The 16,000-nt window shown below is 42.0% G+C and overlaps 1 protein-coding gene across 9 annotated transcripts in view; it reads left to right on the top strand.

Annotated features, from left to right (window-relative positions):
* camk2d2 (calcium/calmodulin-dependent protein kinase (CaM kinase) II delta 2) overlaps positions 1–16,000 on the top strand; it is a 39,479-nt gene that overhangs the window by 3,681 nt on the left and 19,798 nt on the right. For all 9 annotated transcript variants that reach the window (XM_037102881.1, XM_037102890.1, XM_037102845.1 and 6 more), the window contains exons 2-3: positions 577–671; positions 15,088–15,147. In XM_037102881.1, coding sequence (XP_036958776.1) covers positions 577–671; positions 15,088–15,147 — 155 coding nt within the window. The remainder of the gene's footprint in view (positions 1–576; positions 672–15,087; positions 15,148–16,000) is intronic.

The following is a 16,000-nucleotide window of genomic DNA, read 5'->3' on the forward strand; positions in this document are numbered from 1 at the left end:
GCTGGAGGACATCAGTGGAATAAACAAACATTTTCTCCATCAAATTTGATCCAGTAAATCACTTGGATACGATTGTTTTGCAAAATTGAGATAAAACAAGATAGAACATTATTAATCCAGAAGGGGATGTACAGTACAATAGAAAAGTCAATAACGACCAGTAACTACCAATGGGCTCCCCAGGTCAGGGTCACACACTGGGCATCAAATATAAGTAAAATATAGAAAATATAAAGTGTTTAAGGAGTTAATGCTACAAACATTTCATAATACAATAAGAACAGACAAGTTAAACACAAGAGTGAACAAAAAATAAAATAAATGAAAAATTGAGTTGCACTCCAAAACTGTAGGGGTGTCAAGTTACAAAAAATACCAATTCTTACATAATATTGTTTTAACTTTACCTCAGACTTAGACTGAACAGTCTTTTCTAAACATCAGTCAAGTTCTCCACACCAAGCCCTGCTTTCCGCTGGTATGGATCACACCTCACGTTGTTATTTTGAGCTTTTCTGAACACATCAAGAAGTACTAATTTCTCTCTGTGTGTGCGTGTGTGTCCGTCCATTTCAGGGGTGCATTCTCTGTGGTCAGGAGGTGTGTGAAGATCTCCTCTGGACAGGAATATGCCGCCAAAATCATCAACACCAAGAAGCTTTCTGCCAGAGGTAGGAAACTCTCAGAAACACGCATGTGCATGCACAGAAGCACAAAGCATAGACACACGGACAAACAACACACATGAGCAGAAAAACGTGCCCCAAGTATCACTGAGTTCCGTGTGGATGAGCTGTGAACATTGCTGTCCCTGAAACAGGCTTTGGGGAGTTTATGTGTGTGCATGTGTGTATGTGTGTTGGTTAGTGTGTGTGTGTGTGTGTGTGTGTGTGTGAGAGAGAGAGAGTGAGAGACAGACACAAACACACACCACTCAAACACAGGGGCAGAGACTCATCTGGATCTTGGTTGATTAAGTTTTTGTGGAGAAAACAACAAATTTGTCGACTAAATGTTGTCACTGTTTGACTCTTTTTGTGCTTAGTGTTGCTGTACGTGTTCTCCTTTATGTGTTATTCATCTGTCCTTTTGTTTCTACGTAAATGTTTGTCACATACAACCTTGTGTGCGTGCGTTTGTGTGTGTGCTTCTGCGCGTGTGCACGTGTTCCGTATTGATTCAGGGCTCTGGCTGGTCTTGTCATCCCAGGGGCAGATCGCTTGCGAAGCCGACCCAGTTCTTTCACATCCGTCACTGTAATTGTGGCCGCTGGCCTGGTTGCCTTAGGCTTGGAACACACACACATAATCACGCACTAGCTCACACACACGCAGACACACACATGCGTGCATGCGCAAGCTCACAAATGACCCAGGAACTGCCAACAGCGAATCCGCGATTATTAACCAATGGTTTGCTGTTCCCCCTTCTCTTCAGCCAATGGCGTGTCTCCTCACAGCTTGCTGGCCTGTGATAGCCAATGACTGCTGTCCTACCACACAAGGTGTCAGGCTGCTTTGGATGTTTAGCTCAAATGCACATAATTTACTAGAAATTACCTTGGCTGTCACTGTGCATAGCCTTGTTGTGATGATGCAAATTCATGTTGTAGTATGTGTGTGTTAACAAGCAGCTCCCCCTCTTTGCAGTATTTTACCTTTCACTCCTCGACACTCCTCCCTCCTCCTCCTCATCCACCACCACCTCCTCCTCCTCCTCCTCCTCCTCCTCCTCAGCAGCATCCTCCTTCTCCATGTTCAATGCTCTTTTGCATTTACTCTTCTCCCTTATTTAGCATTTTCTTTATCCCCCCCCTCTTTTATATCTATTCTCTCGCTCTCTCTCTCCAGCACTGTCATATTCCTCACCAGGTGCTTCTACCCGCCCCCTCCCGCACATCTTCTGCTCCACTAATACCTCGCCATCTATCCCTGCCGTCACCCCTCCATTGCTCTGCTTCTTATCTCTTCCTTTTCCTCTGCCGCCCTTCGTGCTGCGTCTCTTTTTCTCTCACTCGTTCCGTCTCTTCTCGTCCACGTTGACCCTCCCGCTCGCCGAGTGCAGTGTAGGTAATAGACACCTCGGCACACGGCTTGCATGCTGGGAGATTTTTTTCCAAAAATACCGCAAAGGGGTTATCTCACCACATATGCATGTGGCTCTGCGGGTGTGCACAAACACAACCACAGTCTCTCTTTATATCACTCTCTCCCTTTCGTGCGTTTGTGTGTATAGAGGTTTACATACCGGGCATGCTAGCGTGTCAGATATGGTCTTACCCTCTTTCCGCGATAAGCCCTAGAATTGCAACTCTGATTCCCTTCTCTCTGGCAGGATCATGACCTCCCCCCAACCCCACTCCACCACTACTGTGTGTGTGTGTGTGTGTGTTTTTGCCTATGCATGTGCATGCACGCGTGTTGAGTATATATAATTTAAAAGGGTTTAGGGTAGGATTGGTGGCTGGGCTGGGCAGATCAAGACACAGTGTGTGTGTGTATGTGCGTGTGTGTGTGCATGTGCATGTGCGTGCGTGCACGCGCCTTCCTGGTCATGCATGCACACATGTGCAGCGGGCCTATAGGACTGGTCACAGCCCTGCAATCTGCAATCCTGATTATGCAGCATTTCATTAAGAGCAGCAGATGAGTCAGTGAATGAGAGGAAGCAGAGAGAGCAGAGAGAGAGAAAGAGGGGGAAGAAAAGGATAGGAAGCAGAGAGAGAGAGAGAGAGAGAGAGAGAGAGAGAGAGAGAGAGAGACAGAAAGAGAAGTCAACATTTTACATGTGTGCATGTGTGTGTGTGGGTGTGTGCACGCTGCATCCCTCACAGCAACTGAATATTTGTCCTCTCCCTTCGTGCATGCGTCAGTGTCCTGTCACTATGCCTCTGTCTGCTATCTTTTGTCACTCTGCATTTGCTTGTGGTGCGCTGTGTCTGTGTGTGTTTGTGTTCAAGTGTGCACGTGCTTGTGCGTGTGTCCCCGCAGTCCTGTTCATGTGTTTGTTTGTGCACATGACTTGTCCTTGGCTGTATATCTGTAGACTCAACCCTCCTTTCCCGGCTGTGTGACCCTTTCAACTTGTCTTAACTTTGTCTCAGCAGTCGGGTCGGTCGGCGTCGCTGAATCCGTCGCTATAGGGACGTTTAGAATTAAAAAAAAAAAAGTCCTGATTTCCTCACACTGCATTGGAGTTTTTCATCGCCTGTCTTCCGCGTTTTTCTTTGTTTGAGTTCATGTCGTGAGTGTATTGGAAGTGTACCATGTTGGTGAAGTCCCGTCAGTATCGGCATTATCGCTTTCCTGGCTCAATGTTGTTCCAGTTCACCGATCTGTAACTGACCCTCCTTCATAGTGGGCAGTTTCTGTGGTAATGGGGATGTGCTGTTGTTATTTCTGTTATGAGGAGGTGTCATGGTAACAGAGCTGATAGCTGTTGCTGAGGTATAAGCCAGTCTGCCTCAGTAGTATATATAAATATATATGTGTGTGTTTTTAACGTGTACATTTGTTCTTCTCTGCATATCCCTCCTGTAGTTTTCCCTCGTTAGGCAAGATAAAGATTTGTCTTCCCTCCTGCTTTCCCTTCCCTCTTATCATCTTTATTCCTGCGTTCCTCCGGTGTCACTGTGACTCTGGTTCGTCTCACTTTGAAGTAAAGGGGAAGGAGGAGAGAAAGAGAGAGAGAGAGAGCGAGAGAGAGAGAGAGAGAGGTGATGTGACTGTGGGAGAGGGAAGGAAAGGGAAGGAGGGATCAGTGGGAAGAAGGGGGGGATCACATGACTCACTGGGTACTTGAAGGCTAAAAATAAATGTTGGTCATTCTCTCACTCCGGGTGTCTGTATCTCTCTCTCACACACACACAGAGACAGACACACAGTATTGAAAATATTCCATCCAGGTTTTTGGTTTCAGTTGATGCTCACCTGTCTGGCAAAATCCAGCCTGCCTGCACACATAAGGGATTAAAACACTTGAGACTGTGCCTGACACTGAAGCATCTGTGTGCTGTATATTCATATGTTTGACAATTGCAATTTTTTTTTCACCATTTGTCTATGGGTTTTTACACATTTAGCACTCTTTGTCTCCTCAATGGTTCACTATGTTCACCAGCTAACTTCGTCTGCTGCTGCGAAGGTAACATACAATTCATTTCAGAGCCTTTCTGCGGTATTATGGAAAGTATGAACATTTTCAACTCAGAGCCAAATTGCAAATGTCACTTGTTTAAAAGAGAATCAGATGAAATGATGACGTCCCCCTTCTCCTTTTCAAACCCACCACTCAGAATAAAATTGCTTTCAAAGTAAACATGCAGTCATTTCTCAGTCGCATTTAGTAAGATATTACCTTTCATCTGACATTGTTGTTTTCTTCTGTAGCCTACGGCCACATCGTGTGGGCTTCATGAATAAACAGAGTTTGTTCAGTTGTCAAATACAAATAAATGCCAAAATAAATAGGACTCATGATGGCAGCTGGTCCTCCTCCATAACAACTAGGGTTGCAATTGCTTTTCTACATCGTTTAATTCTACCTATTCATTTGTGTATTTATAAAAAAAAAAAGAAAATTCATTCCTTGAAGGGTAATTGTGATGGATAAAACTAATAACAATAATTGTGGAATTGTGTAAACTGATCCCTCAAAACCGTGATGTTTTCTGATATGGTTATCATACCTTGAAAATCTCATACTGTTGCAAACCTACTTATAACTAAACAAACTCTGATGAAATTAAAAGGAGCTATCAAGTGTACCGTTAAAATTTGCTTTATGACACCTGAGTGAAATCATTCGCTCTACTGTAGCTGATTGAGGTTAAGTTATCTTCACACTCTGTCAGGACAAACTACTTCAGCCCTTACACAGTGGTATCACATCTCTCAAGGGTTAACATATGTATTACGATTGCTGCTCACAACATCCTTTTTTTTTCTTTTCTTGTTTGGGATTGATAATTATCTAGCTAGCTGAAAAGTAATGCCAGAGTGCTAACTCGTCCCTTGGTTGATCTGTTTGAACACTACCTTTTCAACGTCAAAATGATAGAGGGGTGCTTTCCTTCTTGACAATACCAACTTCAGCTGATAAGATAGTAAATCCATTCATATGCATGCAAAAAGCATACAAGCCAGACAATGGATACCTTATTAGTTACAGCTGTATGCATTTCTTTTTGGCTGCCAAAATCAGCAGTCAACAGCTTTCACCTCTTAGAACGTGGTTAATAATGTAAGCCATAATCAAAATTGCAGCTCCTCTATTTTTGATAAAGAAAACAACTGAGTGCTGTGCCCAGAGAGAACCCACAGTATGACTAACAACAACAAGGGTAAAAGACTCTTTAGAAAGTGAGGGCGTTTTTAATTACAGACTACTGCATCTTCTCTTGTCTCTTCCTTTGTCCCTCTCCCGTTGTTCTTTCCAACCTCTGTGTTTTTTTTTTCTTCTTCATCTGCTTGATTTACCCTTCCTCCCTAACAAGTCTCCTCTTTCTGTCCTCCCTCCTCTTCTTCTTCCCTCATGTCCCCTGGCAGTGTGCCGCTCCTACGAAAACCTCTTTTCTGCTCTCCCTCAAGTGCTCGCAAAATATGTCATTACATGTAACTTGCTGAACAATGCCAAAAAACAGCTGTGATAGTCAAGGCACCAAAAATGACAAAAAGGAAAAAGACCTGATTGGTTATTGAAATGTGCATGTTTGGCTTGTATCATTTTTCCAGCAGAACCCTATCAAGACTGGAGAATTTGCATTTAGGGAACCATTCAAGTAAAATCCATATTAGAACACTTAATAACACCTAACGTTGCCATTTCTGTTGAATTTTTTATTCAAAACTAATGGAAGGGATAAATATGACATAGCATACTGCCAGGAAGGTTCCAGAAACATCTTTTACATTACGTTGTACTACTGCGCAAGTTCTTTTTTTTTTTTTCAGAAGTCCCATTTTTGCAGTGATGTTCCAAAATCAATAGCAGAAGAGGTGGTTTTCTGACGAAAGTACAGGCAGTAGGCGGCGAATGCAGTGTAGCTGCAACACATCTATTTACATTAATGCTGTTGCTTCCCCCACACCCACCTTTATATAAAAGGAAAGATGGATGGAAAGTCAAGGCTGTTCTCCTGGGGCTTGTTGGAAGGCATTTCAGGTGAATGCAGCAAGAGCTGAGCTCCGACTGATGTAGAAAATGTAGAATTTTCCTTCAAGTATGAACAGTTTTTGCAGTCTTGACTGTTAAAGTTTGCACACACAGTACATGTGCATAAGGTAACATAGGTAGTCATAGTAACCAGTATTTTTAGTGAGCCAGCTCCTGTGACGACCACGGTGCTACATAGTGTCTTTCAAAGGAACATTGTCAGACAATAGCCATGTAGGAGATATACTCCTACAAAGAATTGTATGTGCTGTGAATACAGTCGAGCTCTTTGTGTCTATATACGTGAATATAAATGTGAACTTGTGTCTACCTCTCCTTGTCAGGGTGTCTCCAGACCACCGCCCTCAGATTAAACCAGTTTTACATATTAGTCTAATGCGTGCGCGGCTGCATTACGCTGGATGAGATAAAGGCCGACATTACCGTACGTTATGAGCCTCCCAGCAATACTCTGGGGGCAGCTTTATCTCTGACACCAGCCACCTTTTGTTTCTCCTCGGAAGAAAAAAAGCAAGGGAGTTATCAGTCTCATAATTCTTCCTCTATTGGGAACCGGTGGAGGGTGACGGTGTCTCAGCGTCCTGGATGGTTTCATTAGACCCCCGGGTTCTGTGGGGGGTAGAATGGAACCGTATGGAGGAGCGCTACTTAGCCGCTGGTCAGAGAGGATGTAACATTCACCCCACTACATCTTTTTAATTAAAACTCTTAATTAAATTGGAGCAGAGCAACTCCAGCACCCTGTTGTGATATGCGTGGTGGGTCAATTTGTGTGTGTGTGCGTATGTGTATGTGTGTGTTATGGTTAGGACCACAACTAAGGTTTGTTTATATTGTCAATTAAATTATTGATCTTTTAAAAGGATTGATCGAATGCTGCCCATACAAGTCCCCAGAGGATATTTTTTAAACTGCTAATTTGTTTGACCAACAGTCAAACGGTTTTGAGAAGCTGTAACAATTGAATAATTGATCACAGCAGCTGTCAATGTTAGGGCCGGTGTGTGTACTTTACAGCTGCACTGGTATCTCATAACGCCCGATCGATATATTGGTTGGCCAATATGATCTGCTGACATTGGTCCATTACAAATATACATCGTTATCAACAACATCGTCAGTTTTATCACAATAAGAAAGCGAGACTCTCTGTGATGACAGTGCAAAGAGAATAATTCATGTGAAGTCCCTCTCTAAGTTTTATTCCCCCTTTTTAGCGTGCACCAGATACAGACATATACAGTTTTTGTAACAGGAAGTTAATGTCGTACAAAATCTTGTCACGTTAATACAGGAACAACCTCTCCGTTCTTTTCTCCCCGCGGTAACAAATGTCACCTTCTCTCCATTTAATGTAGCTCAGCGTTCCACTCTGTGGTGTACAGGTCACACTGCCATTAGTAGCCAGTTAATTAACCTACTATTTCAGTCAATGGTAGAGACATTTACTGCAGGTCTACATGTCTTGCCTGGGAGAAAAAGAAAGTATGTAATCCTCATAATAGTAATTTTTTTAGTATATACACATAACACACTCTATACATATAGCAGTCGTATTAGTTTTTAGAAATAGAAACAGTTGGTATCAGCATGGGACCAAAAATCCATGTGTTTTTCCTAGTGCGTTTGGGACTGAAGTGAGTTGCTGACAACATCACATGGGTCTGATGGACACAAGAGACCAGAAATCAGATGGAACACCTGACATGGTCAAACAAAGTGAAGAGTCAAACTGGGGACAGGATGTTCAAGGTGTACTGACACACATGCTGGCCTCTTTGTCTGTCATTTTTTTCCATCAGGTGTTTGGTCTGTCTCTATTCCTGTCCGTGTCTCTTGCTTGTTTATCCTCTCACTTTCTATGTAACTGCCTATATGTCTCCACTGTCTATTCCCGAATCTGGTAGTGTGTGACGTACAGGACATCAAACTACAACAGAGCAAAGAAAGCTCACACAAACACACGCAGCTGTGCACTCTGCTGCAGTGCGGTTGCAGACGCGACACATCAGAAACTGACGGAAAGAGAAACAAGCAGCAGTGGAGAGAGACGGAGAGGGAAACAGAGGTGAGGGTGGAGCGGGGTCGGGTTGGGGAATATTCACGTTTGTCTGCGTGAGTAAACTCTGTAAGCAAACAGGTCCCTGAAACTGGATTATTCTTATTTTTCAGGGTTAAGAGGCAAAGTGCATAGAAAAGAGGGTCAGACCACAGATATTAAGTTACAGATTTAGCTAACATCAATCTCTTATGTAGGTGTTACATATGCAGGTTGAAAGAAAGGGTTGCAGCAGGAAAAAATTAGGACGCGAGGATGATTCAAGTCAAACAAAAGAGCAAAAACAAACAAACAGGGAAATACAGAACAAGTGAGTGGAAATGTTCATGGTGTGAGCCTGTTATTTATGCATATGCATAGAATTTAACTTCTCAGGACTTATTGCGTAATGAGGACCACTTCCTTCTTTCATTAACCCAACATTCTTACCACAAAGTATGTTGGTTTAGCTTTCTAGAGAATGACAGCATATTCAGAAGCATGACAGGTTTACAAGAAACATCACTGCAATAAAGAAAGTCACACAATATGTTTATTAATAACTTACAAAAGAAGTGCAAGAGCCATGAGCCATTGCCATGAAGAGTTCTATGAATGGGGTCGTCTCATGGGTTGTTTAATTCAGCTATTGCTAAACTGAAGATATTCCATCTCCAAGTGATATAGAGAAAATAGGAACAAATAGGAAGCTCCAATTACGTCAGGCCTGCTGTCGACTAACATAGACATAGACATAAATGACACCTGTCCTAAATATGGCACAAAGTGTGAAATCCTAATCCGGGCAGGAGAGAGGCGACATGCTTGAAATGCTGATGCCAAGAACTGGATTGTTTTAGACAAGATGGTTTACGACATGACAAATGCAAGAGGTCAGTGCCCTGCAGACAGCAAGGCAGCTGGCGGAGATGCAGCACAGCAGCAGCGTCTCTCAGCTGCTCACCTCAGTTCATTAAAGGGTCATTATACCAATTTTAGACATTGAAGCGTGTCTTGGGGAAAAATTTAAGAAAAGGAGGCATCTTAGTCTTAATCTTCAGCTGTTATGGTCTTTTAGAATTAATAGTCATGCACTGCTGGAAAGAGTAACAGTACATATGGCCACGAAGCAGGCCAAAAAAGGTCCATTCTTGACAGCCCTGAATGATAACAGCTGACTGAGGTTGCTTTACGTTTGTCCGCACAATTACATTGGCCTCATATTATGTAGAAATGCTGCTGCTGCAAGCAAGGAGCCTCTCACAAGTGGCTCTGGCACACACACACACACACACACACACACACACACACACACACACACACACACACACACACACACACACACACACACATACAGATACATTCAGGTATTGTAAAGCATTTTTGTCAGCTAGTCACAACTCATTGTTGTCACTCTGAGACTTTTTGAGAGTGAGGCAGATTTCCGACTTGACTGCAGCACAGTTGGTTCAGGAGAAGGTGTAAAATGTGATTTTCCAACACATTAAAAATAAATGCTCAGTCAGGCCGACGTGCAGACAATCAAACCTCTACTTGGCCCCTCTGTGCTCCAGTCCAGTTGACTTGTAAATCTTTGATGTTGAATAAAAGAAAACTGTCAGGGGAAAAAAAACACATGAGCACCCAGCACTTTCTTGTTACGTGAGCAGCCAAACTGTATTTAAATATTCCACCAAGTTAGTGACATTTTTTACAACAATTTTGCCATTTTTTCATCTGAGTTAGTGTCTTTATTGTCATGTTCTGGGTGAAGACAAGTTTAGTTGCACAGAATAGTTGTATTGTTACTCATTAGAATTAAGTTGCATCACATTTCCACATTTTCAGCCGCAGAAGCTCCCGTCTTTTACGACAACTGTGTCATCTTTGCTGCTCAAGCATCATGTCAAGGATATCTTGCGGCTGCAGAGGGGCTACACTGAAAATGTACTATTTTGATGTATTATGTAAGCAACTGTCTAAACAAAAGCATCTAATGCAGACAAACAGTTTAAAATCACAGAGTTGTACTGTGTGATCTTCTTTTAGGCTTCTAAGCATCTTAAAAAGTTCCCCTCTTTACTTCCCACCCTAATACATGTCCACAGTGTATGCTCTGTGCATTTAGGGTTAATTAAAGTCAGTGTGCATGCTGTCTGTAGTTCTGTAGAGTTTGATAGTTATGTGTGAACTCTCGATGTCGGCCATTTGCATGCAAGGCTGGTTCCACTGCAGAGGAGAGGAGAGGCCTGACGCTCTGATTGGTGCAGGAGTTGCTAGACAACAGATGTCCAGCCGGCTGGGAGGTGGACTACCTGTGGAGGAGGGAGAGAGCCGAGACAGAGGACAGAGTGAAAGAAAGAAAAGTGGAGGTGGAAAATGACGGAGAGTGGGAGCCAGGCTGTCACATGACCAACGTTTAGAGTGCACGGTTAAATGCAGTACGGCGTAAAAATACAACCAGTGTGTTACAACCGCCTTTGTATGTGTTCTTCAGGCAGCGTTTGCGATAGGTAGTGTTTTAATTGCTCCAAAGAGGAACTATTTTCTCATTAAGTATTTACATTATTTTGACTTCCTCCTGTGGGCCTGAAACAGCTAAAGTAGTTCTCATCAGTGATCTAAAATTTTACTAAACTGTGCAAATTCAAAAATCTGTGGGTTTATGACTAACTTTACTGTCTTGATTTTAGCCATCTTTGCAGCTACTCTTGCCACTCTTAAGTTTCTTGAGTATTTAAGCACATTATATATATATTGAGTCACTTTACGCTGATGCTTTGTTGAACCCTGTTGAATCTACTTTCAGAAACATTTGATTTAGCTTATGACCCTCAGTGAAGACATTTTTGACATGACTACAGGGCTGAGATTGTTTGACAAACTAACTATATCTGGGCTGCCAGATATAATATACACCATGCAGCAGAAGGGCTGTGGGCTGAAGATGTGCACCAGCCTAACTTCAGCAGAGCCCTGTTGGCTTTCTAGTAATTTGTCTGCTGTAGATTGTTGTCATGATGAATTACAAAGTGGAGTTGTTATACAAACCAGCGATTGGAGTTTTAAATGAAGACATCTGATTGATTACATACAAAAACAAAAGATTGTGACGTGCACTTGTGTCTCTGTAGAAGATTGTGTATGTATTATGCACACCTTTACTGATACAGAGATTCAAAAGACATAGAAGTGTGTATGATCTACGAGAACGTTCGCATAGTGGGCAAAAGAAAAAGCGTGGACTCCTGGGCTTGAGGTGCTGACAACTGCGAGATGTAAATAGAAAAAATAGAGACGTCACACTCAACCCACAAGAAATGTGTTATAAAAGAGTTTAGTGTTAGGTCTCTATGACAAACATTTCATAATATACATGCTACTGCTATGAATCTTACAATCTGACAAAAGGAAAGAGTGAGTTTGTGTGTTTAACGGCAAGTGAGCCAAAGAGACCATGTGTCATTCAGCAGCATAATAAGACTGAGGCAGAGATGGAGCGATTAGTGACCTTGCTCAGAGGGTCCTGCTCATCATGAAATAATGGCTGAGCTGCCCTTGTTTCTGGCTCTGCCTGTCAGGCTGCCTGTCTTCTGTCGTGCTCGTCTCGCTCGCCTCCAAAGCTGGCAGAATACTTCAAACAAAATCAGAATTGGCATTTTCTCACAGGCAATATGGCGGACGTGTGACCACACAAAAGAGCTGCCTCGGAGTGTGTTTGTTGTCAGCATGTGCAGGCCTCTTATCAGAAGTTTTCACAGTCTTATTTCACTACCACCATGTGATTAAGTGTGCTCTATCTTTGGCCTTGGGGTGCATGTTTCCAGTTTATCTGCTGTTTATTTAAACATTTGCCACCTCTCCAACCTAAGTGGATGATTTGTGATGTATAGCTTTGAGCTGTTCCACGTCTGAGGCTGAGTCACTGCCGTTAATCATTTTGTGGCAGCGGCTTTGTCAATTTAAAGGTGCAGTTTGCAACAAATGGCCTGAATTTTAGTTCAGTGCCAGGTTCAGATGGCAGTTACATGCTAGTACCTTTAAATTCTGGCCATATTCCACAAATCATACCCTTAATGGACTACGGTTTATACTTGAAAGGAGGGCTCAGGTGACATGACAAGCCTTTGGAATCTTTAGAACAGGGCATACTTGGCAGGTGTTTTTGATAAATCTTGGGCTAACTTCCACTAATCTGATCAGCAGTAGGAGAGGGATACCAGTTACCTTGTGAGGAAGCGGGATTTGCACAGTCACATGAGACTACCGACAGAGATGGGTGTTAAGTCAAACTCTTGCCGAAGTCAGTAAGGATTCGAGCGAAAACATGTTGTCCTAATACAGTACAGTAAGAGGGAACAGCACCAGGGAAGGTTTCAGCTCCTTCCTCCTGTATTTTTAGTTTTAACTGTTGTGCAGCCACTGCTTGTCCTGTATTTGTTTTTGCGTGCGACTGTGGGGATTTTATTCTGGCTTCATCTCTTTCACTGTGACTGATAAACTCCACCCTCTGGTGTGGACGAACACTCTTTCAGCCACAGCGAACATACTGTACTTGCAGGTTTTTCGCCCGGCATTTGAGAGCACGCCAAGTTCCATTTCGTTGAAAGTGCACTGCAGCTCGAAGTTTGTGTTTGCGGCGCTTCCTATAGATGCACTACGCCGACACACACACACCTGTACCTATAATGGGAGCAAGCTGCCTGGTGTTTTCTTTGTTAGTCTTGCCTCTGAGCTGCCTCTGAGTCCACACAGTTTCCATAGCATCAAGAAGAGCAGAGGAAGTAGACACAGATGAGAGTGAAAATAGGCGTCCTATTTTATCTGGAGGAAAAAAAAAAGTAGAACCGCCTGCTCTTCTTTCTCTCTCTCACTTTCTCTCTCTCTCTCTCTCTCTCTCTCTCTTGCACTCTGAGTCTCGAGGCAGAGCTGAAATGGGTCGCCTCAACACCGTACTGCATCACTCATTATAACGACTGCTGCTCTGACTCAGTTGTTCCAAATCCAAGTCTCCGCACTTCGGTTGCTTCTGACAGGGAGATTTGAGAGTCACTTCGTGTTTCAAAAAGTGAGATAAAAATCAGTGTGGTTTCATCTGACTTCAAAAAGTCAGATAAAAATCAGTGTGGTTTCACGGAGGTGAGATGATGATGATGATTCTGTCTGAGGGCGGCCATGCGACTGTGGTCACGTGGTAACCGTTATGCCCGTTGTCCTTTCTGCCTCTCCCTGACGATTGTATTGTGTCCAGCTCATGACATTTGGGTTCGCTGTTGGCAAGCACTCATGTTGTATGAAGGGATTAACAACAGCTGAGTTCCATCTGATTTCTGCAATATTGAGTAAAATAAGAAGAATGTACAATATTTAAGTTGGATATATGCCAGATATTTTCTCTAGGAGCTGGTAGAGACCAAAAACGGAGCAAAAAGAGAGTTCATGCTGATATCTACCAGGTGCTCAGATGCAGAACTATAGTATATAAACTATAGTAAAGTAATACTGTACTGTTTTGTTGTACTGTTTTGTTTCTAACTTGTTGAATGCTGCCCCAAGTTGCTAAAAAATCAGTTTATTCAAGTTTTATGGCCTTTGTTTTTTTTTTTGGTTAATCTAATGCTAAATTAGATACCTGACCAATCACAGCACCACATCACACGATGGATGCCAATATCCAGAAATGCAGTAACAACACTGGCATTTAGCAACTCATTGATTTGAAACACTGCTTGCATAAATGATACACAAACTGAGGTCGCTCCCTTGGTATGAACAATATGTGTCCTGCAGGGATTTACTATATTTCAGGATTATTATTTATTCACGTTTACTTTTTATTATTAATTCCAAGCTAAGAAGTAATGGTTCATTTAATGTTTTTATTAACATTTAAACATGCATTATATTTGTGTGATGTAATTAAATATTTAAGTGAATGGATGAATACATGAAGAGATACATTAATAAATAAAATAGAAAATATATAAATAAATTGTTTAGTTACACAATGATAAATACATTCAAAGGCGATTTAAAGCATGAATATAAATCTGTGTCTCATTTTTATAAATTAACTAAAGCCTTCTTTTATTTTCAGTGTTATTTTTCGTGCGTCTAATGGCATATGAATTTATTTATCAAGCCATTTATTAATGTCTTTCATTTTTAAATTTATTTTGGCAGTTTCAGTCGACCATAGAGACATGCATAATTGTACTGAACAACAATATAATGGTTAACATGTGATTTTGCATTAATTTGCCATCATGATTAAATTATTTTATAAATATGAAAAAAAAAATGATGTGTGTACATTTTAACCATTACTATCCACTCTAATCTGACAGTGTTTATTGTCACATCAACCAGTCCCAGTCTGCTTTACTGAACAAAGAAGCGTCAGGAGAAACCAGCTAATCTTTATATTTAGATTTGGGTTTGGCCTTGTGAGTTGTTAAATATTTTTTTTTTAAAAATGTGTGTACTTGCAAACTAATTCGCATTTTGTGCGACACAAGAGGTCAATAAGAATCTGCTGTGGCTGCTCACTCGGTTTGTTGTACACTGTCGCCTGCCTGTTTGTGGCACATAACCAAATACATATCAGGTCACATTATTTTTGTCAAGCATCTCAGTTCTGATAAGGAAAGGAGCCGAGCTGACACACAGCCAACACACACACACAGAAGTGAGGATGTCAAGTAACAAACATCCACAGTGACAACGATGCCCAAACACTTGTGTCCTCCACAACATCTGAATTAGCTTGCAGCCAGCTTCATGTTCGATGATTCAGAAAGCCATTCAAAGTGATGAATAATGAAGAGCATTAAAAATAACCTGTGTGTTTGTGTCTCCTCTGCTTTTTCTTCTAGATCATCAAAAGCTGGAGAGAGAGGCAAGGATTTGTCGTTTACTGAAGCACCCCAACATCGGTGAGCAGCGAGTCCTCGATCTTAAAATATGCACGCCGATACAAACGAAAACACACTCATTTTGTTCAGGTCTCTGGTGAATCCTGCTGTGGCTATTCATCTTCTAGACACAGTTATGGGGAGAAACCAAGTGTGTGTGTGTGTGTGTGTGTGTGTGTGTGTGTGTGTGTGTGTGTGTGTGTGCGCGCAGGTATCTAATGATGATATATCTGTGTGCTCTCCCAGCCGAGTCATCAGAAACACACAGGTGCCCTACGCCCTGTCTCAAAACCACTGACCCTTTACACTCTTTCCTCCTCATTATGCCTCTGATAGAACCTGTCTCTCCTCTTTTCATCCTTTTCACACTCACACGCTCTTTTCTTTTCCTAGCTGTCATTATTTCAGATTTCGTAAGTCAGTTCTGCACCAGAGCTGCCATTCCAGTCAGATTTAAGATGGCTGTGCTGTTTGAGAACAAATATGACTGAACATTTGGACCTCTAGGCATTGAAATCTTAAAGAAAAATATGTTACGTGGAAAAATACACAAAACAAGAATATATGATACAGTGAGACTATATTGGTCAATTCTTTAGTATAAGGAGCCAAATGCTAAGTGGGCTTTGAGGGAGTTATTGACTTCATAATGTCACACATACCTGTGAATGTTTAAGGGGCAACATGAAGGAACTTAAATTGAAAACATTTTAAAAAATGTCAACAGTTTGGACGTCATTCTGTCTAGGTATTGTGCTATAGATATATATCTACTGAAGTTAGCATGCTAACCAGCTAGCCCTAGCCTGTAACAGTACAAAGCTCCTGTGCTTGCGGTGTAAAAACTCAGTCAGGAAAGCTAGTTGAGCTAACT

Source organism: Acanthopagrus latus, chromosome 1 (genome assembly GCF_904848185.1).
Source record: "Acanthopagrus latus isolate v.2019 chromosome 1, fAcaLat1.1, whole genome shotgun sequence".
NCBI classification, from domain to species: domain Eukaryota; kingdom Metazoa; phylum Chordata; class Actinopteri; order Spariformes; family Sparidae; genus Acanthopagrus; species Acanthopagrus latus.